The sequence below is a fragment of the Puma concolor genome, chromosome D3 (assembly GCF_028749965.1).
Source record: "Puma concolor isolate L17-30 chromosome D3, mPumCon1.1.hap2, whole genome shotgun sequence".
NCBI classification, from domain to species: domain Eukaryota; kingdom Metazoa; phylum Chordata; class Mammalia; order Carnivora; family Felidae; genus Puma; species Puma concolor.
In genome coordinates, this window is record NC_141678.1 from 77,477,682 (window position 1) to 77,504,755 (window position 27,074).

The 27,074-nt window shown below is 51.7% G+C and overlaps 1 protein-coding gene across 7 annotated transcripts in view; it reads right to left on the reverse strand.

The window, feature by feature from the left end:
- Positions 1–707: 707 nt before the first annotated feature.
- ALPK2 (alpha kinase 2) overlaps positions 708–27,074 on the reverse strand; it is a 120,324-nt gene continuing 93,957 nt past the window's right edge. For all 7 annotated transcript variants that reach the window (XM_086683112.1, XM_086683110.1, XM_086683107.1 and 4 more), the window contains 3 exons: positions 21,388–21,605; positions 15,427–15,475; positions 708–2,118 (listed from right to left, as the gene is read on the reverse strand). In XM_086683112.1, the coding sequence (XP_086539238.1) occupies positions 1,890–2,118; positions 15,427–15,475; positions 21,388–21,605 (496 nt within the window). In that variant the 3' untranslated portion in view covers positions 708–1,889. The remainder of the gene's footprint in view (positions 2,119–15,426; positions 15,476–21,387; positions 21,606–27,074) is intronic.

Here is a 27,074-nt window from a genome sequence, read left to right on the forward strand (position 1 = left end):
TCAAAAGCCCGCGCCCGTGCACGGAAGAAGAAGCCAGAAATCTTCTGTTGAGGCCCACGGGCCTCAAGAGAGGCGGGGGGAGCCACCAAGGCACTCCAGGGCCTGGAGCCGGTGCCGCCCAGGGGTTTCTTCCTCGTGGCCAAACAGCTACTTCACAAATCCTTGCAGAGAGGCCGCTGGTGCTCCTACAGGGTGCTGTTGTTTGAATTCTAGGAGGTCCGGCCCCTCGGCATTTCAGGACCCTTCTATCCGTGGTGTGACACTCTCTCCAAGTGTGGTCCCTGGCTGGATGGGGAGCCCCTGGGCGTGCCAGAGATGCAGAATCTCGCCCCCGGCCCCACATTTACTGAACGAGAACCTGCATTTTCACAAGAGCCCCGGGTGATCCGTGTGAACTTGCAATTTGAGAAGCATCGATGACGCTGCTCAGAGGTGACCTAACGGTACGGTCAGGGAGGAGTTGCAATCTCCCATCTAAGAAGGCTGCACGCTGTGGGCATCCAACTCCTGTAGATGGCGTTCTGGCAAAAGCAGAACGATGGGGACGGTGAGAGACCAGTGGCTACCAGGAGTCGGGGGCGGGGGAAGGAAGGATGGATCCGTGGGGTGCTGGGGATCGGTAGGGCAGAGGAACCACGCTGTAGAGTACCGTGATGGTGGATATGTGTCATTACATGTGTGTCAAAACCCAGAGAATGTACGAAGAGTGAACCCTAATGTACGCTGTGGACTTTAATGACTCATGATGTATAACATTTGCTCCTCAAGTGCGACGAATGTCCACACTGACGCATGATGATAGTAACAGGGGTCAACGATGGAGTAGGGGGTGAGGGAGTGTCTGGGAACCCTCCATACTTGCCGCTCATTTGTCCGGAAGCCCAAAGCTGCTCTAAAAAATAGTCTCTCAGTTTAACAACCACCACGACAAACCAGTGGGGCGGCAGACATTTTCTCTCTCAGTTTGGGGTGCATAAAACCATCCCTGAGCGGTCTTTATGTCATTTCTTCCTGCCTGATGTGGGTCGCTGCCGTTCTGCCCGACAGCTGGGCAGGACCCCAACTGGCAGGAAAGGAGACTGTGGGATGCGGGGAGGGGCCAGGCCCCCCGGGGAGCTGGGGGTCCCAGCAGGCTCCACCCCACCTTCTGGTGTGATCCGACGTGGGTCAGCCCCGGGTTTATAGGGCAGGGTCCCTATCGAACCGAGACCGTGACGGAAGAATGCAGAGAGAACACGGATGCAGATACTTCGTGCTCCGGTACACTGATTAGGAAATGGCCAAATTGCTAATCCTGGGGGAATGTGAAATATGGCACCAATTCGAAAGAACAAGGGTCTGTGCTAATCTCTGCATCTCCCACTTTCTGGGTAAGTGTGAATTTCATTACACAGAGAATTATGGCCGGATGTGCGACTAATGAGGGAATCGGCCCTTCTGTTGGAAGTCACCTCTGGCAACAACAGGACGTTCCACTCTATTGTGACAACTCGACCCCATGAAGGAATTCACGTTTTCTGTTGATACAGCAGCTGGAGGCGTCTAGAAATCCCAAGGTTAGGAATGGGGGGGGGAGGGACTGTGGACAGGGCACCAAGTCCCTGACAACACAACCGTGTGCACCCACACAAAGAGACAAAGAACGTGAAGCCGGTGGATACAAAGCTGGGCTGTCTTTGAGAGTGACCGTTGATTTCGCCTCTCCACACGTCTGGTCGCAAATCCTGCTCCGAAATCATCTCAGGGAAGACAGCAGGTGATGAGTTTGGGAGCAGCGTGGGGCTCGGACGTGGGACCGCCACCGGCGCTCTGTAGGCTAGGTGCTCTCTCTCGAGCGTTTTCAGACGTGTGCCCACAAGACTATGTGCCGCGAGCTGGTGGCCGTTCGTTCACAGGGGGTGCGAGGTTTTCTTTCCCGCTGGGCTCCCGGAAGCCATCTTCTTTACGGTTGTGGAGTCTGGCTGAATTCTGCTTTTCGTGACGGCTGGCTTCTTCTGTTTCTGGCTGTTGTTTTGAAGTGATGTCAGGCCCAGCATTTTACAATACTTGTTACACTGGTGTAGGGCTTTAAACTGATCGATGAAGGTCATGGAACAGTTGCCTTTAAATCCTTTGTACCTGTGGGTTTGGGTAAAAGGACACATACTTTTTAAAACACGGGACACTTTCACCAGCCTTCAAAGGGGAAATTAATGGGAGGTGGAAAACACATTGATTCCGGCCCCGGGCAAAGATGGCCGAATGTTCCGCCACAACTATTGACGGGAGAAACAAAGCCTGTGGGATTAAGTAAAGGCCGAGGCCCACAGGCATGCACATTCCAGACCAAAGGCCTGTGACTGTACAAGTGTTCTAGATGCTTACGGTTCCAACGAAACAGCATACTAGTGCCCTTTTTTTTTTAGTCATAGTAACTAGTGCTGGGCCATCTTGATAAAAACTAGATCTCTTGGGGCGCCTGGGTGGCGCAGTCGGTTAAGCGTCCGACTTCAGCCAGGTCACGATCTCGCGGTCCGTGAGTTCGAGCCCCGCGTCAGGCTCTGGGCTGATGGCTCAGAGCCTGGAGCCTGTTTCCGATTCTGTGTCTCCCTCTCTCTCTGCCCCTCCCCCGTTCATGCTCTGTCTCTCTCTGTCCCAAAAATAAATAAAAACGTTGAAAAGAAAAAAAAAAACAAAAAAAACAAACAAACAAACTAGATCTCTTGGTAGTCTGAAAGCCACCCTACCCCGCCCAGAGGTTCTGAATAAAAAAAAATTCTGTAACGTTGGGGCTGGAAGACATTATGTAGTTTTCAACGTTCTCTTGTTTAAATATTTTTATTTATTTTTGAGAGAGAGAGCGAGAGAGCGAGAGAACCTGAAGCAGGCTCTGCACTGACAGCAGAAAGCCTGATGTGGGGCTTGAACTCATGGGCCGAGTTACTGTCATGACCAGTATTATCACAGGCCGTCCCGTGGCAGGGATGTGGAAGCCGACATCGAAGGATGAGGCAGGTAAACGGGGGAGCGGGGGGGAGCCCGGCACACAGAACGTTCGGCATGATTTGTGAGGCCCCCGAACAAAAGGAAACCATGGGCTCCTCGTTCAAAAATGATGGAGGCGTCTGAGACCACAATGGTGGAGCCCGTGTTCGACAAAGCCCAGGGCCCTTTTCACGGCGGGCCCTGCTGGCTGGGGGACAGTTCTGGCCACGGCTGATTAATAGGACAAACAAGAAATCCGGCCTCTTTCATTTGCTGGTAGAAACCACAAAGGTCAAGGAAACCTGGAAGGAATGGGGACCGAGACTGTGCGCTTTTCCCCGTGAAATCTATGCCGGGTTGGAAGCTCTTAGGGGAGTGGAAGGTTCCTTTCATCTCTGGAACCAGAGCAGCTCTGTCTTGACCAGTTTGTTATAAACGCAGCCTGCTCCCTCCTTCTCCTCCTACTCCGCCTCCTCCTCCTCCCTGCGAGGGAACGCTCTGCCCCCCTCACCCCTGCAGGAGCCCGCAGTCCATTTTTGCTTGTGAGAAATGCCTTGGTTTCTAAAAGCCAAGCTCCCTCCTGGAAGAAAAAGTCCGCTCAAGACAGGGGCTGAATCCAGCAGAGTAGGAAAATTCTCCACCGCCAACCTCATCATCTTTACATCTCTATCTTCCACAGGACATGGCGTGACAGGCGGAAATGTCAGCCCCACTGCGTTTCTCTGGCGCCTGAGCGCCCCCGGCAGGCCGCAAGGCCGCGTGGGCCTGTGCTCATCAGACGTGATGGAAAGCCAAACCCGTCCTCCTGCTGGAGGGAGGCCTCCCGCCTCAGACAAACCAGGAAGGTCATGGGCAGGGGCAGCCTCCCTGTTGAAGCACATCCCTGGAAACACGTCACGGCCACCTGTCTCAGGCCACCCAGAGGCTTTTAAACACTCAGACAACATCTAGTCTCTGCAGGGAAAAATCACTAACTCACCCTGGGACCTCCCAGAAAATTCGATTGTCGCTTCTTAAGCGTCGTCTGGCGGCCAAGTGTGTAATGCTGGGTACGAAGCGAGCCCTTTTATAATGGTTCCCATGCTCTGGAATGGGAAACACTGAGTGTGGACGAAGAAGCAGGACTTCGGGCAGCCCAGCAAGGTCTGTCCTCTCCAGTAGCCCCTGAGGGCCCAGGCCTCTTCCCGGAAATCTGGCACCTTCTTTTCCTCTATGTCCCTCTTTCTTTCTTTTTTTTTATAAAAAAATTTTTTTAACGTTTATTTATTTTTGAGACAGAGAGAGACAGAGCATGAATGGGGGAGGGTCAGAGAAAGAGGGAGACACAGAATCCGAAACAGGCTCCAGCTCTGAGCCATCAGCACAGAGCCCGATGCGGGGCTCGAACCCATGGACCGCGAGATCATGACCTGAGCCGAAGTCGGCCGCTTAACCGACTGAGCCACCCAGGCACCCCCGTCCCTCTTTCTTTAGAGTCCTCACGGAAAGCCAGAGTAGGGCAGCAGGGACCGCTGGATGTCACAAGAGCCGCCGTGGGTAATGGTGAGGCTTTACAGGGAGGGTTGCTCTGCTCAGTCGAGGAACCCCGGTGTTTCTCCGCCTCCGGCTCCCCAAAAGCCCTAGCTCAAGTGCATTCGCGTGGAGTCCTCCCTGGGCCCGCCCTCACCGTGAGGAGAAACACCTCCAACCACTTCCCTCCATCTTTAGGAGAACGACATCCACTTCTCAGAATTCAGGGTGTGCCTCACCTCTCCGCACAGACTGTGATCTCTCCCAGGATACTACCTGATTCCCGACATACCTGTCCAGGGGAGGCTTTTCAATAAAGGCCAAGGAAACAGGTGGATAGAAGCCCCGTCCCCAGAGCTACCTCACCTTGGCCCAAGGGGGCCTCCAGATCACATTTCGGGACTTTCCTTTCTCTCTTGGTCCAATTTTGGACAATCAACTTGGCACGTCACACAATAATGAACTCCCATCCCTCGCCTATCACAGCTATAGACCTTTTCTGGCTACCTAGCATCCACAGAATTAAAAATCTTTCCCCTTTCTCAACCTGGTGATGGTCTCAGTCAGGGATGCTGGGCTTCGGCCATGACTTCTGGTTCTCTCAAACTCACAGCCATCGCTGACGCCTTAAAAGGAAACAAGGCCACATCCTTTGTGTTCCGAGATCAATTAAGCCGGAGCGTTTCAAAGGACACCAAGCTCTCCTCCGACACCAAGCAATGGGGTGTCCAGGTTCTCCTGCTTGTGGTCCGCCTTCCATGCCACACGAGCCACGAGGAGTAGAGGGGACCGTGAATCTGAAATACCCTGGCACCTCTCCAGCATTATCCCCACTGCACTCACCGCCGTTGATCTTGTTAGACAGATGCACAAGGCTAGACAGTGTCTCCCCCAAATGGCACGTCCTTCCTAGAACCTCAGAATATGGCGCTTGGGTGGCTCAGTCGATTAAGCATCTGGCTTCAGCTCAGGTCATGATCTCACCGTTTGTGAGTTCGAGCCCCTGAGTCGGGCTCTCTGCTGTCTGCACAGAGCCCGCTTCAGATCCTCTGTCTCCCTCTCTCTCTGTCCCCTCCCCACCTCAAAAATAAATAAGCTCTAAAAAAAAAAAACAACGTAGGGTTAGTATAGATGTCATTAAGATGAGGTCACACGGGAGCAAGGTGGGCCCTTAACCCAGTATCATGGGCATCTATGTAAGAAGGGGAGAGCAGATACAGATGCGCAGGGAGAAGACCGTGCGATGACAGAGGCAGAGACTGGAGAGGCACATCCACAAGGCTGGGAATGCGAAGGGTTGACCGCCACCTCAGGAAGCCAAGAGAGAGGCGTGGGGCCCTTGGGAAGCCAGGAGAGAGGCGTGGGGTGCATCCTCCCTCACAACCTCCAGAAGGAACCCACTCTTCTGACACTGGGATTGGACTCCTGGCGTCCAGAACGCGAGAGAATAAATATCTGTTGTTCTGAGCCACCCAGCTTCTGGTCATTTGTTACGGTGGCCCTGGGAATCCAATGCAACGGCATAAAGCACCTCATAGAACTTCACACGCTTCCATTGTTAGAAAGCTTAGCTCTGTGCAGTTTTACTCACTGGGTCTTTTTATCCGTAACCTCAAATTAGTGTAATCTTCCAGCCCATCACTTTAAGTTAACCTGCCCGCCCTCCCTCACTGCCTCCAGAGGAAGAACCATACATTCCTTCCACTGAACAGCACTCAGTGGGGCCTTTTCTTAAATAACTTCCCCTCGGATGGGGGTGGTGCATATAAATTGCCCAGGAATCTTGTTAAAATGCCGGTGTGGGGGACACCTGGGTGACTCAGTGGGTTGAGCATCCGACTTCGGCTCGGGTCATGATCTCACGGTTCATGGGTTCGAGCCCCGTGTCAGGCTCTGGGCCGACAGCGCAGAGCCTGGAGCCTGCTTCGGATTCTGTGTCTCCCTCTCTCTCTCTGCCTCTCCCTGGCTCGTACTGTCTCTCTCTCTCTCTCTCTCAAAAATAAATAAACGTCAAAAAAATTTTTTTTCTTAAAGGCCAGTTTGGGCTCAGAAGGTCTGGGATGGGTCTGAGTTCCTGCACTTCTAATGAATTCTGAGGGGCTGCTGATGCCTCTGGTCCAGGAATCCCAAGGAGTAAGGAGACAAACTAAAGCATGAAGACCTCAAGCCCACCCCTATTGGACCTTGGAGACACCTTTTAATTAATTAATTAAATTTTTAAGAGTTTTTTTTTTTTTTATTATTTTAGAGCGACGTGTGAGAGGGGAAGAGGGGCAAAGGGAGAGACAGAGATTCTTAAGCAGGGTCCACACTCCGGGCAGAGCCGGACGCAGGGCTTGATCCCATGACCCTAGGATTGTGACATGAACTGAAATCAAGAGTCGGACACTCAACTGACTGAGCCACCCAGGAGCCCCGGCGCCTTCATATTTAAGTCGGGACCCAGGTGTATCGTTTGTCCTTGAAACTTGGGTCATACAACATCCCAGAGCCTGCTTCTGGAAGGGCTAGGAAGCTCTCTATTTCTACAATCCTGCCCTGACTTGGCACGGATTTATTCAGTCCTCACTACGTGTTGCCAACCAGGCTAGTCTGATTGCTTGCTGAAAAACTATTGCTGTCTTCTCTCATCTTGACAAGGGGCTCATGCAAAAATCGTCAACTGACGGCAGGGTCGGCTTCTCTCCCAGCTTATCACGCTCCCCCGTGCCTCCAAACAAACCTGGAGAGGGGGAGCGGGTGGAGCCATGTGGCAGAAACTTCCAGATCTGGCTGTGTTGAACAAATTAAGGTGGTTTTTTTTTTGGTCTGGCTTAAGAAGGGATCCGTTAAAGAAAACTCGGTGGGACAAGGAAGAGCAATAGAATTGAATTCCCATTCGTTGGTAAGCTTTGCAGAAGCAAGTCAGAGACTGTTTACAACAGAAGTTTTAGCGTGATATCCTTTCTGAAGAAAGTTTTAATTTATAAGGAATGACCACAAGGACACAGAATTCAGGCTGAAGATGGGGGTGAGGAATTGAAATAAACCTCGTTTCAGGGTGTGTGTGTGTGTGTGTGTGTGTATACAGCAAAGCCTGGGCTGGATTTATGAACAGGTGGAACAGATTGCCATCTACATGTAAAAGGCCCTGGGAAGCCCCCCGCTCTGGAACCATCTAATATTCCTGATATTCCTAATATTCCTAATATTCCTTCCATTAACACCCTCCATTTCTTTATTCTTTCGTTTTTTCATTCAGGGGGATTAAAAAGGATTCAGCTTTTCCAGAAGCTGGCCCTCTTGTAGGGAAGACAGACCCATAAACAAATAATTACACTATGCCGTGATAAACAGCTCCAGGGACCTGAGAGATGGGGGTTTTCCCACTGCGTGGCGGGTCCTAAGAAGGATTCACACAGGAAGGACGGCTTGGGGTTTATCTGGCAGAGGGGGGAGCAAAGGCAAAGGTGCTAAGGCAGAGGATGTCCTCAGCAAGGCAGGTGTTCTGAGGAGAGCTGAGGCCAGAGGACATTTCTGGAAGGCTCCGTGAGCCATGCTATGTGACTTTTCCCGTGGGTCGGCATTTCCCAAAATTTGGAGCGGTAAGTCCCACAAGATGCTTTGAAATAGAAAATAATCCTGTGGCATAAGCGCTGTGATTAATGCTGCATAATCTTTCTCCCTGCCCCCGCGGGCCTTCCAATCACACGTTGGCTCTTTAAACACCCCTATGAAGCCCCACACCAAAGAAACGTCCTACGCTTATTCAACCCAGGGTTTCCCGAGATTATTTAACAGCACATAGATCCCTTTGAAAGTGCTTCTGTCAGAGTCACTGAGCTCTTTGGGGGGTGGGGACGCTGTAATGTAACCAAATCTGTGTTTTCTATACAAATTGTATTCTGAGGTTGCCTTGTACAAGCTGACCTTCCTCCCTTGCTCTTTGCACCCCACCCCCACAAACACCATGGAAACCCTGGTCCGGCCACCACTACTACGGCTCTAGCCTCCCTGTGGCTGTCCTTGAGCCCCGCCCGAGTCGGGCAGTTTCCCACGCCGCCCCCAGGGTAAGTCAGAGCCTCGGTCACAGGGCTGCTCAAGCGGTCCCACAGCCCCGAGAACCCACCCCAGCTCCTCCCCTTGGCCCCCAGCCCCCACTGCTCCCCCCGGCCCACTCTCTGCCCTCACGCCTCCTCTCCGGCCCCTCCCTCAGCCCCCAGTTGGAGCTACAGCAGGGGCTGCTACCATGGAAACAGGCCCTGGCACTTCTCTGACTTCTGGAAGAAAAAGGGGAAATGTAGGGGCGCCTGGGTGGCGCAGTCGGTTAAGCGTCCGACTTCAGCCAGGTCACGATCTCGCGGTCCGTGAGTTCGAGCCCCGCGTCGGGCTCTGGGCTGATGGCTCAGAGCCTGGAGCCTGTTTCCGATTCTGTGTCTCCCTCTCTCTCTGCCCCTCCCCCGTTCATGCTATGTCTCTCTCTGTCCCAAAAATAAATAAACGTTGAAAAAAAAAAATTAAAAAAAAAAAAAAAAGAAAAAGGGGAAATGTAAAGACAAGAGGACAAATGCAGCCCACGAGTCTGGTTCTCTGCTTCTGCTGGCAGGGGCATTCCAGAAGCCCTGCACGCTTGCAAGCCTCCTGCTGTCTTGCTTCTGAAGGCATGCCCAAACCAGGAAGGGCTCTGGGCTGTGATCCCCGAGGAAGAGGGAGCGGGGCCGGGGCCCTGGGAAGGCAAGGGAGAACCGAGCCTCTCTGATGGTCCGTGGTCCATTCTGGAGACCATAAGTCTCGTCCCCGTGGGTGTGGAGGAAGCATGGAGTCTTCTCCTTAATATCTGAGACACAAGCTGAAGTCGGGACACAGAGGCCAAGGAGGGGACACTGGAGGCAAGACAGCCATGAAATAGGCAGTCCGAGAGTCAGCCACCGTCCTCAGCCCCCGAGCTGGGATTCCCAACGCCCACCCCCCATTTTAGCTGCGGAGGGGGGGAGCCTCTTTAGGGCACGGGGCTGGACAGTCAAGGCCAAAGGGGATCAGGGCTTCACCATCAGATGCCTGGGGCAGGAGGAGGGGGGCGTGCCGGCCACACTGAATGTGCTCAGGACCGGCCAGCGCTGACTGAGGGACCTTCTTTATGGGACAAGCCCCAACATCCTATCAGTCCACAGTGAGCCCCTCGTTCTTTACTTCTCTCTGGGCTACACACACACACACACACACACACACACACCACTCCTTTTTCCAGCTACCTTCTAGGCGCCTTCCTGTCTTCTCTTCTATTAGCAAACTTGAGTCCGTGGCATCTTGGCGCACCCCCCTCTTCGGTTCGGGCAACCCAGCTCCGCTGTGCTTTGCTCGGACCTTCCTGAGAGCGCTGGTGGCTCCTTTCCGGACAGTTCTGGGCTTCCTCCAGCCCTCTGGTGTCAGGCGCTCGTGAACCCTCTCGGCCCTCACTGCGTCCTCATCTTCCATTTCCCTCCTACCGTCTCCCAGGTTTGTCCTGCAGCCGCCGATCTCACACCCAGCAATCTCTCCAGATGGTCTTTTGGTTCAGACTTGCCTCTGAGGCTGGATGACAAAGGACGAGGAGCCTGGCTGTGGGTCCTCGGGTTCTGGGGGTGACTGGGCGGGGCGAGGGGGTGGGTAGTGCTGAGGCATGGGAAGAACCCCCCAACTCCAACTGTACTGTCATCTGGAAGACTTTGGGGCAAAGAGCAGGAAGCTGCCACGCTATTCCCACTCCGTGGAACGGGTATGTCTTTGCTGACTCCTGGGTCCAGGAGACTCTGAACTCACACCGAGAACATTGCTAGTAGCAATGCCTTGCCAAAATTGTGGAGGGGGGGGGAGGTAAATGTTCCCTTCGTGGGCCCCCAGACCTCCTTGATGGCCAAGACTGGCCAAACAAACCAGCCACTGGCCAACCGGCTCCACCGCGAGATGGCTTGATCAGATTGAAATGGGATGCAGACTGCCTTCCGGGGTAGATGACAAGGAGGGCAATGGGGGAAAGCAGACATTTAGGGGGCAAAGCGCCTTTCTCAGGTCCCTCAGACCTGAAAGGCTGTCCTCTGAAGCCCGCCTTGGCCAGTCAGCTAGAACGTGTGGGTTCTACAGCCACAGCCCTGCTGTGAGAAGCACTCACATGATGTCGGGAAATTCTGTTCCCAAGTCCCTTGGTTTCCTCCCTTCCTGGCAGAGTCACGCGCCCGCCTGGAGAGTTAGCTAGCCCGCCTGGAGTCACCACACACACGCACACACACACCGTGCACATGTGCACACAAGCCTGCCGTAGAGCTGTGTATCTTCAATACAAATCCTATTGAATACAAATCACAAATTTGCACTGCCCCTTTCTCTCCAGGTACAGTGGGGTCCCAGACTTGTGACGACCGCCCATGGGCACACGAGGCTCACGGTGGGCAGTGAGGGCAGAGCCTTTTTTTTTTTTTTCTGGAACTCAGCCCGACTGAAGGTGGCAGCCCTTTTTTGTCTCTCCTCTTTTTCATGGCTTGTAGGATGAGAGCTGGACACAATGACATCAGTAGAACCTGCTTTCTCCAGGCAACTGTCCTTACCATGCTCCTTACCATGCTGTTTAGGTCCTTACTGCCCTTCCGCAGGGAGCAAGCCATTTGCCATTCTGTCCAGGGTCTCCGGGATTCGGTTTCCATGTCAGGGACACCGGACATCGCCACACATTTCAGGATAGCTAACTGGTGGTCCCCCTGGGGAGTGTCCTTTGTCCTTTGTGGCTACTCATATCAAACCGATTTTGGTCCAGTGCTTACCAACTGGGAAGAAATCTGCTCAGGGTACTCTGTTTTACTTCAATCTGGCAACATAAAAATGAGTTTGGTTTTTTTTTTTTTTTTTGAGCCTTCTACAAAGGGTTGAAAAACATATTGGCTCTGGCGCCCTCTGGTGGCTAATCCCAATCACGCCATCTCCCCAGAAATTCAGCAGCTGCTGGCTGGGGAGGGGTGTGTGTTCGCAGGACAGACTGTGACCCGTGCAGGTCTGCTCCCCTGCGTGCGTTGGTTGGCACTGGTTTTGCTTTGGTTCCACTTCTGATTTCTCCAGTTATAGAATTAGGCACTGTCCTAATTTTCCCCTTCAAAGAACTCTACATGGCGAAGCAATTTCAAATCGGAAAAATGTTCAACTGTCCCGTCAGTACTCGGGGTCTGCCTAGAAAATGGCTTATTAGGCTGTGACCGTGCTGTTTGCCATGCTTTTGTAACTTGAGGTTCTCGCACTCGCCACTGCTGAAAGATGACAGGCACCGAGGTACAGGTGATGCGTTTTCACACATGTTCCCATCGCCGGCTCCCAGGAGAGATAGGACATACTTCTGCTTTAAGGGCCATACTACCAGGCAAAGCTGAACTAAAACAAGTAAGTCACGGGGCACCTGGGTGGCTCAGTCGGTCGACCATCTGACTTTGGCTCAGGTCACGATCTTGCAGTTTGTGAGTTCGAGCCCCGCCTCGGGCTCTGTGCTGACGGCTCAGAGCCTGGAACCTGCCTCAGATTCTGTGCCTCCCTCGCTCTCTGCCCTTGCCTCACTCGTGCATACGATGGAGACTGAGACATAAGGGACTATTTTCTTTGAATGCCACAATGGCTTCTCTTCCCGCAAAAGACCCTGACCACTGCTGGCCAGAAAAAGGCCCTAAATTTGGGAGATCTTCTTCTGTTCTAAACAATACAGTGTATTATTTATTATTTAAAAATAAAATTTTTTAAGTTTGTTTTTAGTAATCTCTACTCCCAGCCTGGGGCTCGAACTCACGACCCTGAGATCAAGACTCACAGGCTCTTCCAACTGGGCCAGCCAGGCGCCCCTGTTCATTATTATTAATTAGTTGTAAAGTAAGTCAGATTGGCCTCAGCAGTCCTCCCATCCATGCCTTGTGTTCTTTCTCACGTGGTTAAAGACCGTGTATAAGGTCGCCTACACGGAACACCGCTCCTTAAGACTGTGCCCATTCCCCAGGCTCTTCTCTTTCCAGCATGGCCGAACTAAGCCCGTGGGGGCGCTTGCTGTGAATCAAGAAAAGCATGTCATCGGCCACCGTTCGTCTCTCCTGCTCTCTGGAGGCCCGCTGGCCTCTGCAATGCTCCCCAACTTTCTCCTCCCTGCTTGCTACTGCTTCCCACCTGGATCCTTCTCAGCCTGTCTTCGAGCTGCCTCAGAATCAGAACCCTTTCCAAGTCTCCCCGCTTTGGGCTCCATTTGGCAGCCTGGGCTTCCACCGGCTTCCACTGGAGCGTTTCTTCAATTGAATCTCGGCTCCAAATGTTGAGGGTCTGCCCCTCTTCCTCGGGGCGCCTTACTTCACACAGTGCTATGCTCCTCACTTGGCAAGTAAGGAGGCGGGATGTGGCTGTCGGTTCTCAATCCAGAGCACAGGGGTTCCGAGGGGCCTCCAAAGAGAACTCCCAACCACTCCTTACACTCCGAGGGTCCTCCTTTGATCAGTTTTTTAAACCGGGCTTCTAAGAAACGTTTCTTTGGGGGGGGGGGAATTGCAAACTTAGGAAAAGTTTACAGAAAAGTTTCAGAAAAACAACGGACAAGATGATCTAATATCCCTTCTAAAGCTCTCAGAATTCCCTTCCCTCGCACTGCCTCCTCCGTGACCACTCCTTGGGAGGGAAGGCGGTAAGTGATACTTTATAGACAACATTTTGCGCTGGGCTCCAGCCATCAGCTCTGGTAATGGGTCTTGGGCAGCTGTCCCGGGCCAGATAAGTCACATTAGAGAACAAAACCAAGGGATTGGATTTCTTTTTAAATTAGGAGAAAAAACAGGCAATGAGTTCCCGGAGACTGTTAAGACGCTTTTAAAAGATGTCTTAAATAATCACGCTCTTAAGCTTGTCTTAGTTTTTGAAACTTCTGCTTTGTTTTGGTACAAAGTTGTTCTAAAGAATGGTATGATGTCAGTGTCAGTGTCAGCATCGGTGTTGGTGTCAGGCTGAGGCAAGAGGGGGAAAGGACACCAATGTTTATCACCAGTGTTTATCACCTGCATACGAGCTTCAGGGCCTGGATGTCGATTAACGGCGGGGGGGGGGGGGTGCGGGGAGGAGGGGGAATCCTCAAGACATCCCGTGTCCCCATCCTGTAGATCAGTGCTTCCAGAATTTAAAGTCACGTGACCACATAGCTGGTAAGATGAGAACTCAGCATTCAAACCAGGTGAGCATGATGCTGAGTTTACAGTGTCCCCCAGAGAACATGGGGTCTGCCCTACTTAGGAAATGCTTCTGAGGTCCAGAGAAATCCCTTTATAAATAGCATGGTATAATTTCTTTTCTTTAAAAAACATTTTTTAAATATTTTATTTATTTTTGAGAGAGAGATAGCGTGAGTGGGGGAGGGGCAAAGAGACAGGGAGACACAGAATCCAAGGCTCCAGGCTCTGAGCTGTCAGCACAGAGCCCGACGCGGGGCTCAATCCCACAAACCGCGAGATCATGACCTGAGCCGAAATCGGACGCCCAACCCACTGAGCCACCCAGGCACCCGTAATTTATTTTCTAAATGGGGAAATTTGTCCAGGAGAAATGACTAACTAGATGGATGCTAGGACAGCCAGAATAAAAACTGCACTGTCCCAGGCAAACCAGGATGTAGGTCCCCCATCCCAAGGGCCAGACAAATGCCTATAATACAAGAAGAAATGTTACCACTGGGAGAGTCAGAAGCAAATGGCATGAGCAAGATTTGAACCCAAGTCTCTCTCTAAAACCCCTGTTCCCACCACCTCTTCTACTGAGGTCTCATACCTGCCCTATATTAGCGCCGGGGCAGGGGCTAGACAACTAGGGCAGCCCCCTCCTCGACCCCGAGCCTACTGAAGCTTTTCAAACCAGCCATTTCCCAGCTTGCCTTCCCTGCCTCGCCCTTTCCTTCCCCGGAAAACCAACTAAAAGCCGTGGCTCATGTTTTCCCCACACTCCTCCTGCCTCCTGGCTGACCGTGGTGCCTCCCTGTGTGGACCCCAGGGCCTGGCCCTCTTGGGGACCGTGGGCAACAAACCTTTTCAGTGGCCATCGTTTTCTTTTTCAATCTAGAAAAGGACTGGCGTCACCATACCTGAACAATAACAAAACCCAAGGCATGCGTCCCTTCTAAAGTCACTTGCTGTCTATTCCCTCCTCGTAACAGACAGTCTCCTTGCGTGGGAACAGCAGGGGCGGGCCAAAACCGTGGTAGCTCCAACCCAGAACTTTATTTTCACCAAGAACCACAGAGAGCCTGCTTTCTCCTCAATGGCGGTCGCGCAAAGCAGAGAGAAGGCACAGTGGTTCAAGAGATGACCTGGGAAAATGCTGCAGGGCCGTCCGGGCGTATCCCACACCGGACAGAGCAACACCCCACACTAAACTGGGAAAACAAAGCCATCACCACAACCAAAGTAACTCATCACTGCTCTCCCCCAGCCATGTGCTCCTGAAACCACCACCAGGAAAGCGTGGGAGTCGCCTGAAGGGCTTTTGTGGATAAGAGAGAACAGAAATACATTAAAAATATGCCAATCGAATTCACTGCGTTCAAGTACAAAAAAAAAAAAAAAAAATTAAGAGGCTTCTAATCGTGAAGCTATCAAAGGTAGAAAAATGGAATATTCATAATTGAAAGAAATCCCAATAATGCTGGCATGGTCCCCCCACCCCCCACCCGCCGGAGCGGTCCTGTTAGTAATTAATCTTGAAGTGCATTTCCAGAGTTCTTGTTTGTTTCAAAGTTAGGAAACAAATGTGTTTCCCTGCGAGAACAAAGTCCATAAATATTTTATGTAAGTGACAGAAGTGAATTGAATTCACCCCGAGAACATCTATCATCCACGGTTAGGACAAGAAACCTACCTGCCCACATCAGCTTCCCAGTACGTGTGCCCGGCAGGTGTTTGGAACCCCGGGGTGGAAGGAAACGTGCTTGGTTTTTTTTCTACTCACCCTTTTGCCAGTGTTGCTATGCCAACGTCAGTTAACTTCATTCCCACACCTGTAGGAAGAGAGAGCGGAGATGGGATTTGTGTTTCACGGGGGTCCTCAGAAAGGACCGGCCACCTCTTCCGGGGCTAGGGGTAGTGACAGCCTCACGGTCAAGTTCTTTCCTACGTAACACACTTTTCCTCCTCATTTCCATCAGCAGAGGCTACTTTCTGCCGAGGCTGACAGCCTTTCAGACATTCGTCGGGCTTTGTGGGATGCCAATGGAGGACAGCAGGCCTGTGACGGCAGCTGAGGGGAGTTGTGTCTCGTGGAAACCAATGGTGGGGTCTGCCGCCCCAGGCCACCTGAGCCCTTTGTGGCTGGGGGAGCGATGTCCTCTGTCCACCCGGCCCACGCCCTCTGCTGGAGGAGGGAGGCTGGTAGCGCTCTGAGGGACTCTCAGGCTTGTCACTTGTCCCGGGAGCTCTCTGCCCAGAAATGCTCAGGTCGGGGCTGCGGTCCGCTCCACTTCTTCAGCGAAAGTGGAAGCCCGTGCGCAATGGCAGGTGGCGTGGGCGTGGGCCGGGGGGGGGGGGGCAGGGAGGGGTGAGGTCGGCAGTGAGAAAGTTCAAGGTGGCATCTGTTCAGTTCAAAGCCCAGCTCCAGATATGGGATTTCCCATCTCCATGAAGATGGTCTCCCAGTTGAGGACGGAAGATTTTCTGGGTTGGCTTTAGGCCTGGGGGAAACACTCCCGAGCTACGTGTAGGCTTTTAACCACTGGTCTGGAGATGCTGACGCGTGTCACCGGTGGCGCAACCCTTTGACGCTTCTCCTAACCTCTCTCCATTCACCCGTTGGCAGGGCCGGCTACCAAAGCCAAACAACCAGAACAGCTGCCGGAGCCTTCTGCTCTGGTTCAGCAAAGAGCCACACTATCCCTGCTGGAATCCAAGCACACGGAAGTGGAGAAGAGGCACGCTCTGGGACAAATTTCCCCAGACAAGAGGCAGTGGAGTGAGCACGCCCGGCTCACTCTATGTCCTCAACCTGTCCCAGATCTGGAGGAAGACGCCCCTTTCCGGTGCCCGGAGTGTGGGTGGCCTCTGGCCTTTCCCGACTCTCCCTGCCACACCAGGAACCAATTCAGCCACTGTCTCTCTAGGCTGATGGCTACGGGCACTTGGTCCAATTTAGCGGACCTCTTCCTCACGCTCACTCACGCAATCTAGTCACAGGCCTTCTATGGCAGGGCCTGGGGTCCACGGGGCCACCGACCAGTCTGTCTGGCTTGCCTCCTCCTCTCTTGCCCCTAACTCTTATCCTATCCAGGACTGTGATTGCTGTATCCCCCGTGGCCAGCAGATGCCCTGCTCACTGAGAGGCCCGGCCACACGGAAACCAGTCTGGGCTGTGGCCAAGGGAACAGGCAACCATCTTCTCTAAAGCCAACCCTGAGGTTAGACGTGATGGCAACCTAGCTCCGTGGGTCTCGACGCCCAGAAGCGCGGTTTTCTGGGGCCCTGGAAAGGAAACCTAATGGGTTAATGCTCTGACGCAGTAGCATGTGCCCGGAGGTGGCAGAAATCCAGGCCATGCTGCTATGCAGGCCGGTTAGGCAGACAGAAGCAACGCGCTTTTCTGCAGTGCACCTGTGAGCTAAATCAGACACGGCACTTTGGGAGAGCCAGCGGGCAAGTTCAAAGGCTCTTTCGCAGCTGGCGACTACTTCACCTCATTCTTTCAAAGCTGCGAACAACTAGAACGTATGCAGAAATGCTGGACATCACCTTTATTACAGGGACTGTGCTTTTTAATAAATAAACAAACAAATAAATAAATAAATAAAGACACCAAATTGTAAAAACCCTCTTTGGATATCTTGTTTTTGTGGAAAGCCGTATTTAAAAATCACAGCTCCGCGCTGCACGGAGGGCCAATTTTAAGAAGTTATTTGGCACAAGGGTCCTTGAACGTGGGCATTGCCTTTCCTGCCTCTCACGATCACCAGCTGTCACTTACAGTTTAGAAAACCAGAATGTAATTTTGAAAAGGAAACCTCTCTCTCTCTCGGTTTAATGATGTGCCAGCAATTCTATCCATGCGTCTACAGGAAAATAATTTGAAGTCCAGTTGGGGATAACGGTCATCTGCAGGCTGTTTCCGGTGGAAGGAAGGAAGTAGGCGGCATCAGAAATTTGTTCTCCAGAACGTGAGTTCTTGGGTCTTTTGGGCGACAGCTTCCTAGGAACCTTAGTGGTTGGTCCCAGCAGCGGGCAGATCCCAAGACCAAATCACAGGCGGGACTTTGACTCCCAAGCTGGCAGGACCCACGGCGATCCTGTCAACAAGCAAGCCCAACCAGGCAGGGGATAGCTTTTAAGAGTCCAAGAAGGTGGGGCGCCTGGGTGGCTCAGTCGGTTAAGCGGCCGACTTCGGCTCAGGTCATGACCTCGCGGTGGGTGAGTTCGAGCCCTGCGTCGGGCTCTGTGCTGACAGCTCGGAGCCTGGAGCCTGTCTCAGATTCTGTGTCTCCCTCTCTCTGACCCTCCCCCGTTCATGCTCTGTCTCTCTCTGTCTCAAAAATAAATAAATGTTAAAAAAAAAATTAGGGGCGCCTGGGTGGCGCAGTCGGTTAAGCGTCCGACTTCAGCCAGGTCACGATCTCGCGGTCCGTGAGTTCGAGCCCCGCGTCGGGCTCTGGGCTGATGGCTCAGAGCCTGGAGCCTGTTTCCGATTCTGTGTCTCCCTCTCTCTCTGCCCCTCCCCCGTTCATGCTCTGTCTCTCTCTGTCCCAAAAATAAATAAACGTTGAAAAAAAAAAAAAATTAAAAAAAAAAAAAAGAGTCCAAGAAGGTAATAGTTGAGTTCAGGTTTGCTTGGGGTTTTGTTTAGTTTTTCCATCCTAATTCCAGTGTCTCAGTAAAATTATAAAATGCACAGGTTATTTAGAAAATGCATGTGCTAGGGGCGCCTGGGTGGCGCAGTCGGTTAAGCGTCCGACTTCAGCCAGGTCACGATCTCGCGGTCCATGAGTTCGAGCCCCGCGTCAGGCTCTGGGCTGATGGCTCGGAGCCTGGAGCCTGTTTCCGATTCTGTGTCTCCCTCTCTCTCTGCCCCTCCCCCGTTCATGCTCTGTCTCTCTCTGTCCCAAAAATAAATAAATGTTAAAAAAAAAAAATGCATGTGCTACCTTGTGCACAGCAATGATGACTAGAGAGACATTTTCCTCAGAAGCAGAGAGTAAATAAACATTGTTATGATACACTGTGCCAACACATTAAACCGCACATGTCACTTACAGAGAGACGTAACATTTCACTACACTTGTTTACAAGTGCCTGGAAGCGAAACTAGCTGTGCATGAAGCTCCAGGGTGTTGCTTTTCGCCAGAAGAACGATATTTATCGCGAAATTAACTCTGAAGGAGAAAAGATGGAGGGGCCAGCAAGAATTGCACAGCCAGTGTCTAATGAGAATAGATAGCTGTGTATTAAGACCGTGTGTGTGTGTGTGTGTGTGTGTGTGTGTGTGTGTGTGTGCATGTGGCAGTGAAGTCTCTTCAGAAAGTGAGCAGACATGACTGCCTTCAATATGCAGACTGGCCCCATCTGCGAGACTGTAGCATTGCATTTCCCAGCTGGTCTTCAAGAAGTTCTTCCCTGGAAGCTTTAACATCAGGAGACGCTTGCCAATCTCTTGCAAATTGGCAGATTTGTGGTTTAGTGGAAAGAGCTTGGGTTTTGGAGTCAGAAAGCACAGGGGTGGAGTCGTGGACCCCTCTGCTTATTAGCAGAGTGACAGCAGGCAATTAAAGCACCGTCTCTGAGCCTCTGTTTTCTCATCTGCAAAATGGGATCATAATGTGCTTTGCAGGGTCATTATGAAGATGGCACAAAAGTCGTCGGAAAAAATGAAGACATACAAAAACTGGTGACCTCCAAGCACGGTGCATAGCCTAGTTAATTCTATTGTGCCAGTGCGAGTCCCCTGGTTTTGACACTGAACGAGAGTCACGTAAGACGTTAACAGTAGGTGAAGCTGGGTGAAGGGCACACGGGGAACTCTCTGAACATTTTTGCAACTTCTTGTGTCTCTGGTTATTTCAAAATAAAAATTTAAAATAAATGGGGAGCACTTATGATGCGGCAGTGCTGTGCCAAAAGTTTACTATTCTATTTAATGCTCACAACAACCCCACGTGTAAAGCACTGAGGCACAGAGGTAAGTAATCTGCCCAAGGCTAAGAGCTAGCGAGCTGGGGGCGGGCGGGGGGCGGAGGGGACAGAACCCAGACGCGGTCTCGCTCTTTAGCACCATGATCTAGGTAGAGCTTGAGATCCTCGTGTGTGACCACGTCTGACCTACAGCGGGCATGCAATTATAGTTCGGATTTTTCTTCACGGCATGATTATTTGGAAAGGAAGAGGAAAAGGAAACCCCCTGTGGTAGAAGCCGTTCCTGCCCCACCCAGTGCCCTCACCCTGTTTCCGTGCACACTGGCTCCACCTCCACGGGCCACCAGCATTTCTTTGCCTGAGAACTTTCTCTGATCACGGGAGCCTGCTTTGCTCAGCCTGGCTTGTCCCCGTGCAGGTGGCAAGTGCAGAGGAATTAACACCCCCGCCAGGACTACCCTTCCACTGGTAGCTACAGGCAGTGGGTGTGCAAATACCCCCAGTCCCTCGCTCCTTGGGTGCGACAGTTCCGAGAAGCGTGCTCTGTACAGGCTCCCAGCGTCTCCCCAGCAGGCATGAGCTTCAGCAACCCACAGAGGGAACTGGTCGTATTCTAAGGGACCTTACTGGCCGCCTTCCCACGGCCTGTCACATTTCTGCACTCTCCTAGGTGTTTCCTGGGATGCTGTCCCAAATATTAGTATCTGGACATTTGTGGCAGTGAAGGATTCACCTTACCCAAATAGAGGTCCAATCTTTGCCCAACTCCTGAGAGGTAACCTCTAAAAACATGGCACCTCTCTTGGGGGACCCCAAACCGCAACTTGGCTCAGGGCCATCTCTGTGGGTAACCTAATTATGATAACGCCACTGCATGCGACAAATGCACTCCCATCAGTTTGTATACAAATTCAAGGTGCCGTAAATGAGCTAGGGGAGCTTGAAATCTAAACCGAACCGTGAAAGACCCTCTCACCTACTACCCATGAATTATCAGGCACCTGGCTGGCTCAATCGGTTAGTGTCCAACTCTTGACTTCGGCTCAGGTCATGATCTCACAGTTCATGAGTTCGAGCCCCACATGGGGCTCTGCGCTGACAGTGCGGAACCTGCTTGGGATTCTGTCTCCCTTCCTCTCTGCCCTCCCCCACTTGCTCTCTCTCTGTCTCAAAATTAAAAAAAAAATTTTTTTAAGTTTTTAATTAAAAAAATTAAAAAAACAATTTAATCTGTCTTTTGGAACAGCCAGATTTTCATAAATACTTCTGAATTGCACCTGTTGAGGACATAACAATAAAGCCAATCTTTAGTTGCCTGTGGTAATAGGAAAGCATTGTTGGCATGAATTAAAATGTACTTTTTTACTCCATTTGGCTGGTCATTTCAGATTCCTTTGTCAGACCTTGTTTGTGTGTGTGTGTGTGTGTGTGTGTGTGTGTGTGTGTGTGTTTTAATGTCTATTTATTTTTGAGAGACAGAGCACAAGTGGGAGAAGGGCAGAGAGAGGGAGACACAGGATCCAAAGCAGGCTCCAGGCTCTGAGCTGTCAGCATAGAGTCCGATGTGGGGCTTGAACCCATGGACCATGAGATCACGACCTGAGTTGAAGTCGGATGCTGAACTAACTGAGCCACCTAGGCACCCCTGTCAGACCCTGTTTCTGATGAGATATTAGTAACACCCTCTGCTGGTAAAGACTCTTAAAGACATGCAGCAGACCTCCCCGCCTCCCCCTGGCCACATCCCCAGGAACATTCCAGGTCCACAGCATCCCTGGAGCCCGGGGCAGGCTGCTTTCCTCACCCTGCATGTCCGTGACCAGGAGGCAGCCGCTTGTTCTCTGGTATACCCAGTGCTGGAAGGTGCAACACTTCTGACCAGCCTCTGATTCTCTTCTCAAGAAGTTTATTTCCTTCCCGTCCCGGATGGAATACTTCACAAATTCTCCAATCAGCTCCTCCTCCACTGTGGCATAAGGGATGTTGTTCTCCGGTCGGTGGATAAGAAAAATAGGGATTATCCTGGAAGAAAAGACAGCATGGGCACATGTCACATTCTCAGGTGGTAACAAAGAGGGGGGGGTGGTGGTGTTCTGTCTTCACTTGGATTAGCAGGGAGCTGCGGAACCAATCCTTGGGTCCCCTTAGATGTAGGCTAACCCCTCACCACAATGATCGTTCAACAGGTGAAAAGATGTATTTCTGGTTTTCATTTGTTCCTAGAGTTGGTCAGAAACTCCTCCTGGGGGGTGGAGTTTAATCGCCCACGTACAAACGAATGTTTTCATTACAGTCATATCTCAGTGGCCCGGCAGCCATGTGTCCACCCATCATATCCTTTTCTTCCCTTCCTCCCTTCCATTCAGTCAGCAAATACTTATTCAGTGGTTTCCAGGTCAGTCTTCCAGATGCCGTTCCAGAAAACAGTGAAGAACACAGGGGCTCTGCTTTCAAGGATCTTACATTTAATTTTTTTTAACGTTTATTTATTATTGAGAGACAGAGAGACACAGAGCATGAGCAGGGGAGGGGCCGACAGGTGGAGAGACATAACCTGAAGCAGGCTCCAGGCTCCGAGGCGTCAGCACAGAGCCCGACGCGGGGCTCGAACTCACAAACCGCGAGATCGTGACCTGAGCCGAAGTCCGACACTCAACCGACTGAGCCACCCAGGCACCCCGCAAGGATCGGGCAACAAATACGTACGTGTGCTACGTGAGAAAACAAAGCAGTGAAAAAGCGCTAGGGAGCGCAGGGGTCAGGGAAGGGCTGCTATTTGACTGAGGGAGATCAGAGAGGCCTTGCTAAGGAAGAACGTTTGAGCAGAGACCTGTAGGAAGGGAGCTAGGGAGCCGTGAGGGCATCTATGGGAAGAGCATTCTAAGTAGAAGGAACAATAAAGGGAAAAGGCCGGGGCAGGAGCATTCTGGGTGTGTTCTAAGAACAGCAAGGGCCCAGTGTGTGGCTGGAGTAGAGTCAGCAAAGGGGAGATAGGAGTAGCTGCGTGAGGCCAGGGAGGGCTTAGGAAGCCGGACCTTGTGGGGTCTGGAAGGCCGTTTGAAAAACTCTCCCCTTTACATCCCTTTGGATGAGGAGCTACCGGACGGTTTTGGACAAAGGATTGCCGTTATCACACGTCTGTGTTGCGGATGACCCTGTGGAGACGGGACTGTGCAGGAGTTAAGGACAGGAGCAGGGAGGCCGGTGAGGAGGCCGCCCGGTCGCGAAGGCAGCTCCAGTGGAGAGGTGATCAGATCCGGAATGTGGCTGTCAGCACAATCCGTTCACGGTCACCCCACCCTCCCACCACCACCATGACCATGTCAAACCTGCTCTTCCGTCCTCCGACTGCCCGCACCTCCTCCCCAACCTCACTTTCAGCTGATGACCTCGCTTCCTGTTTTACTGTGAAGGCTGCAACAGTAAGAAGACAGCTTCTAAGAGCTGCACGGTCCCGCCTCCTCGGTCTGTGCCCGTATATTCCCCTCCCCTCCCCCACTGTGGACGAAGCCTCCTGGCTCCCCCCCCACCCCAAACCACTTCTTCCGCGGGTGCCCTGGATCTGCCCGACCCCTCTGGTGCCCCAGGATGTGGCTCTTGCAAGCAATTCCCCACATTCGTGCATCCCATTTTCCTCTGGGAAACCGACTCGCTGCCAGTGGCATAGCGACTTGCTGAAATAGCTCCGGGCAGCCCGTGGGGCCCATAACCCACTCAACTACCGACTCAGTTGACGTCAAAACCCAGGTCAGTTGCAGACTCACCGTCTGCCATCCCTCCCCTCCCTTTGTCTCTTGAACCCACTCAGAGATGCTCTCCCACTAAGGAAGCTTCGGTCAAGGGCACCAGCAGCTTGTGTTGCAGAGTCTAACGTTCTCTTCTCGGCCCTCGTCTTACTTGCTCTCAGGGGCGCCTGACACGGCTGATCTCTCGGAGTCCCCTTCCCACTGCTTCCAGAAACTCCCTTCCTCTTGGTTTTCTTCCTGCTTCATTGCTTCCTCTTTCCCTGGCTCCTTCACTGGCTTCTCACTTCTCCCCAACCTCTGACACGCCCCGGGATGGCTCTCCTGTCTCTGCCCACACCGGCTAGTGACCTCCTGGCTTGAAATGCGGTCTGTATGTCGACAATTTCCACCCTGAAATCTCCATCCAGACCTCTCCCCTCTCCCCCACTCACATTCCGGCCTCCTCCTCTCTGTCTCCGATCGATGTCTCCTAGGGATCTCAAATCTAACAGAGCCCAAACTGAACTGCTCACGTGTCCCCCAACTCCTGGCTCGGTGGCTGGCGACTTACCCTCCCTTTCCGTTCATCCGACAGCGTCTACTGAACAGCTTGTGCCAGAATGTCAAAAACCTCACCAGGAGAGCGAACATGAAAGAGACACGGTCCCTGCTTTGCAGGGACAACCGCTGGGAAGGGTGCACCCTGGAGAAGCTTCCAGCTCCCTACTCTTAACTAAGGAAGATAGGCAGCAGGCTCTCCAGGAGCAGTGCAGTGGCACGCGAGTGGTAAAGACCGAGTAGAAATAAGCTGGTAGGAGGCGAAGCGGGGGAGCAAAGCGGGGGAGCATCGCCCCTAGCTTCGTGTCCCTCCTGCTCACTCACGCACGCACACAAGCCAACCTGAGCCGCTCCTCCTGGTCCCCGCTTCCCCCCCCACCCTACCTGAACTGAAGCTTCCTGACGCTTCTCCCTGAGTTCCACCCCAGGGACGCACTGCCACCCCCCCAAACACAGCTACTCTGCACCGAGCAGGATGTGAAGTCACAGCTGGCCATTCCCATTCATCACTGAGCAAGGAAGAAATCGTATCAGAGCTCGTGGAAGGATGTGCCTGAATCCGCCTCGGCTGCTACTCACTGCGGAGAGGCACAGGGTCCGCAAACCATTGCCTGTGGGCCAACTCCGGTCCGATGCCTGTTTACAGCCCACAAGCCAAGAATGGTTTTCACACACGAATATTTGGAATTGATGTGATCAGAGGGGAACACTAACTCTGAACCCCAAGGGTAAGCAAAGTTGCTTTAAAAAGTTAGCAAAATGGGGCGCCTGGGTGGCTCAGTCAGTTGAGCGACCAACTTTGGCTCAGGTCATGAGCTCGCAGTTCATGGGTTCGAGCCCCATGTCAGGCTCTGTGCTGACAGCTCAGAGCCTGGAGCCTGTTTCAGATTCTGTCTCCCTCTCTCTCTGCCCCTCCCCTGCTCACATTCTGTCTCTCAAAATAAATAAACATTAAAAAAAATTTTTTTAAGTTAGCAAACTGTTACTTAAAAAAAGAATTCCAGGGGCACCTGGGTGGCTCAGTCAGTTAAGCTTCTGACTTCGGCTCAGATGATGATCTCACAGCTTGTGAGTTCAAGCCCCGCATCAGGCTCTGTGATGACAGGTCAGAGCCAGGAGCCTGCTTCAGATTCTGTCTCCTCTCTCTCTACCTTTCTCCCACTTGTGCTCTGCCTCTCTCTCAAAGATAAATAAACATTTAAAAAAATAAAAAAAAAAAAAGAATTCCATTCTTCTCATTAGTAAACTTATATACTAAAGAATTGAATTCAATTATTATTATATCTTGAAACTTATCAACCAAGATTTGTAGATACTGGTTTTCTTTCTTGTTACGCAAGTATCAACATAATAGCTTCTTTTTTTTAATTTTTTTACAGTTTATTTACTTTTGGGAAAGAGAGACAGAGTGCAAATGGGAGAGGCGCAGACAGAGAGGGAGACACAGAATCCGAAGCAGCTCCAGGCTCTGAGCCGTCAGCACAGAGCCCGACGTGGGGCTCGAACTCACAAACTGCAAGATCATGACCTGAGCCAAAGTCAGACGCTTAACTGACTGAGCCACCCAGGCACCCCATAATGGCTTCTATTTTGCCTACTGGCCGACAAAGCCTAAAAGAGTAATGATCTGGCCCTTTACAGAGAACATCTGCCAACACCAGGTCTCAAGTTTTGTCTTCTATTGGCTACTATCACCTTGACTCTTTGTTTCCTCTCTCTGCCCCAAGGCTACAAACACGGTCACACCTCCTCATTTTAAAAACTACGATCCAATTTGACAATAAATTTCATATATTGAAAAAAAACAATTTGACAATAAATTTCATATATTGGGGAAAAAAACCAAAAAAACTACGATCGTCGATCATCGCCTTCCATTGATGGGTCTCTGCCCTCACATTTCATTCTCCTTCCCTGGCTTCCTTCACTTCTGTCACCATTTGGACGAGTGACTCCATTTGTATCCATGGCCCTAATTCCAACGTACTCTTTGACCCAGTACCCCTCATGTTACAAAAATCCTGCTTGCTAAGGTCACTCATTCTGATGGCTTTTAGTTTTCTCAATTAAAAAAGCTTGGATTTATACTCAACCTCCTCTCTCTTCTTATTCCCTATATCAAGTTTGTTAATTGCACCTACTTACTGAATGAATATCCCAAGAGCCCTTTCTCTCCTCTCAAACTCCCCATGGCCAGTGGTCACGTTCTACCTCCACTGCCCCTTCCCTGGGCTGTAGCAACACCTCTCCGACTGGTCTCACCACATCCAGCCTCTGGACCTCCTCTTTCATGGACCTCTTCTTCTGGGGGCCAGCCCTGATGCCCCCACCATTGTTCTGTCCCCCATTTTCACCGCCACGCCCAGGTGGAAGCGTCTTGGTGGTCCCTGCACACAGAAGCATCTTGAAACTGATAAGCATCTGAATCCTCCCACTTTGACACGTACACAATCACACTCAGGTGCTATCTCCTCTAAAATCTGCTTGTGTTCATCTTTTCTCACATGGTCTCAAGTGTAGAGGCCTTGAAGAAGGCAGTGTGTGTGTGTATGTGCGTGTTTCCTGGTGTCGAATCCTCTGATCTTGATTCAGTGAACATGGAATTGGGAGCAGAGGCCTCTGTGAGGACCCCCATCCTTCCGTATGTTTGTTATTATTCAGGCACCCACAAAATTCTTCCACTGTATGGAAGGGAAAGGTGTTTACGTAGCAAGATGTCCTAATCTATCTTTAGGCCGGTGGCACATTTGTGGGGGCGCTGATGATGCTAATTAGCCCCTGTGTCCCTCACATGCACAGGCCCTTTCCAAGTCCCTTCGCCAATCTTTGTTATTCATAAGTTTGTGCTTTTTTCTTGAGAAAGCCCCCAAACTGTAGGGTCAAGCCACACAAAACCAGAGGGCTCTGTGCATTGTGGACAGCTCACCTGGTTGACCCTCTTCCTCCTGGAGAAGAATTCTAGGGTTAGGGACTATATAAAGGGGGCCGGAGAAGACAGAGAATGCACAAGTTCCTGTAACACAAAACTATAACTCACTCCGGATTGCTGCCTGAGTGGATTGAACAGAAAAGCAATTGTGTATTTTCTCTGCAGCATGTTCATTTTTCTTGAAGTTGCTGAGAAATGTTTGTGTTCTAAGTATGCTAAGCATCTCTTGGCAAAGAGCAGAAAGCATTAGACTTTATATATAATATGCCCAACACCCCA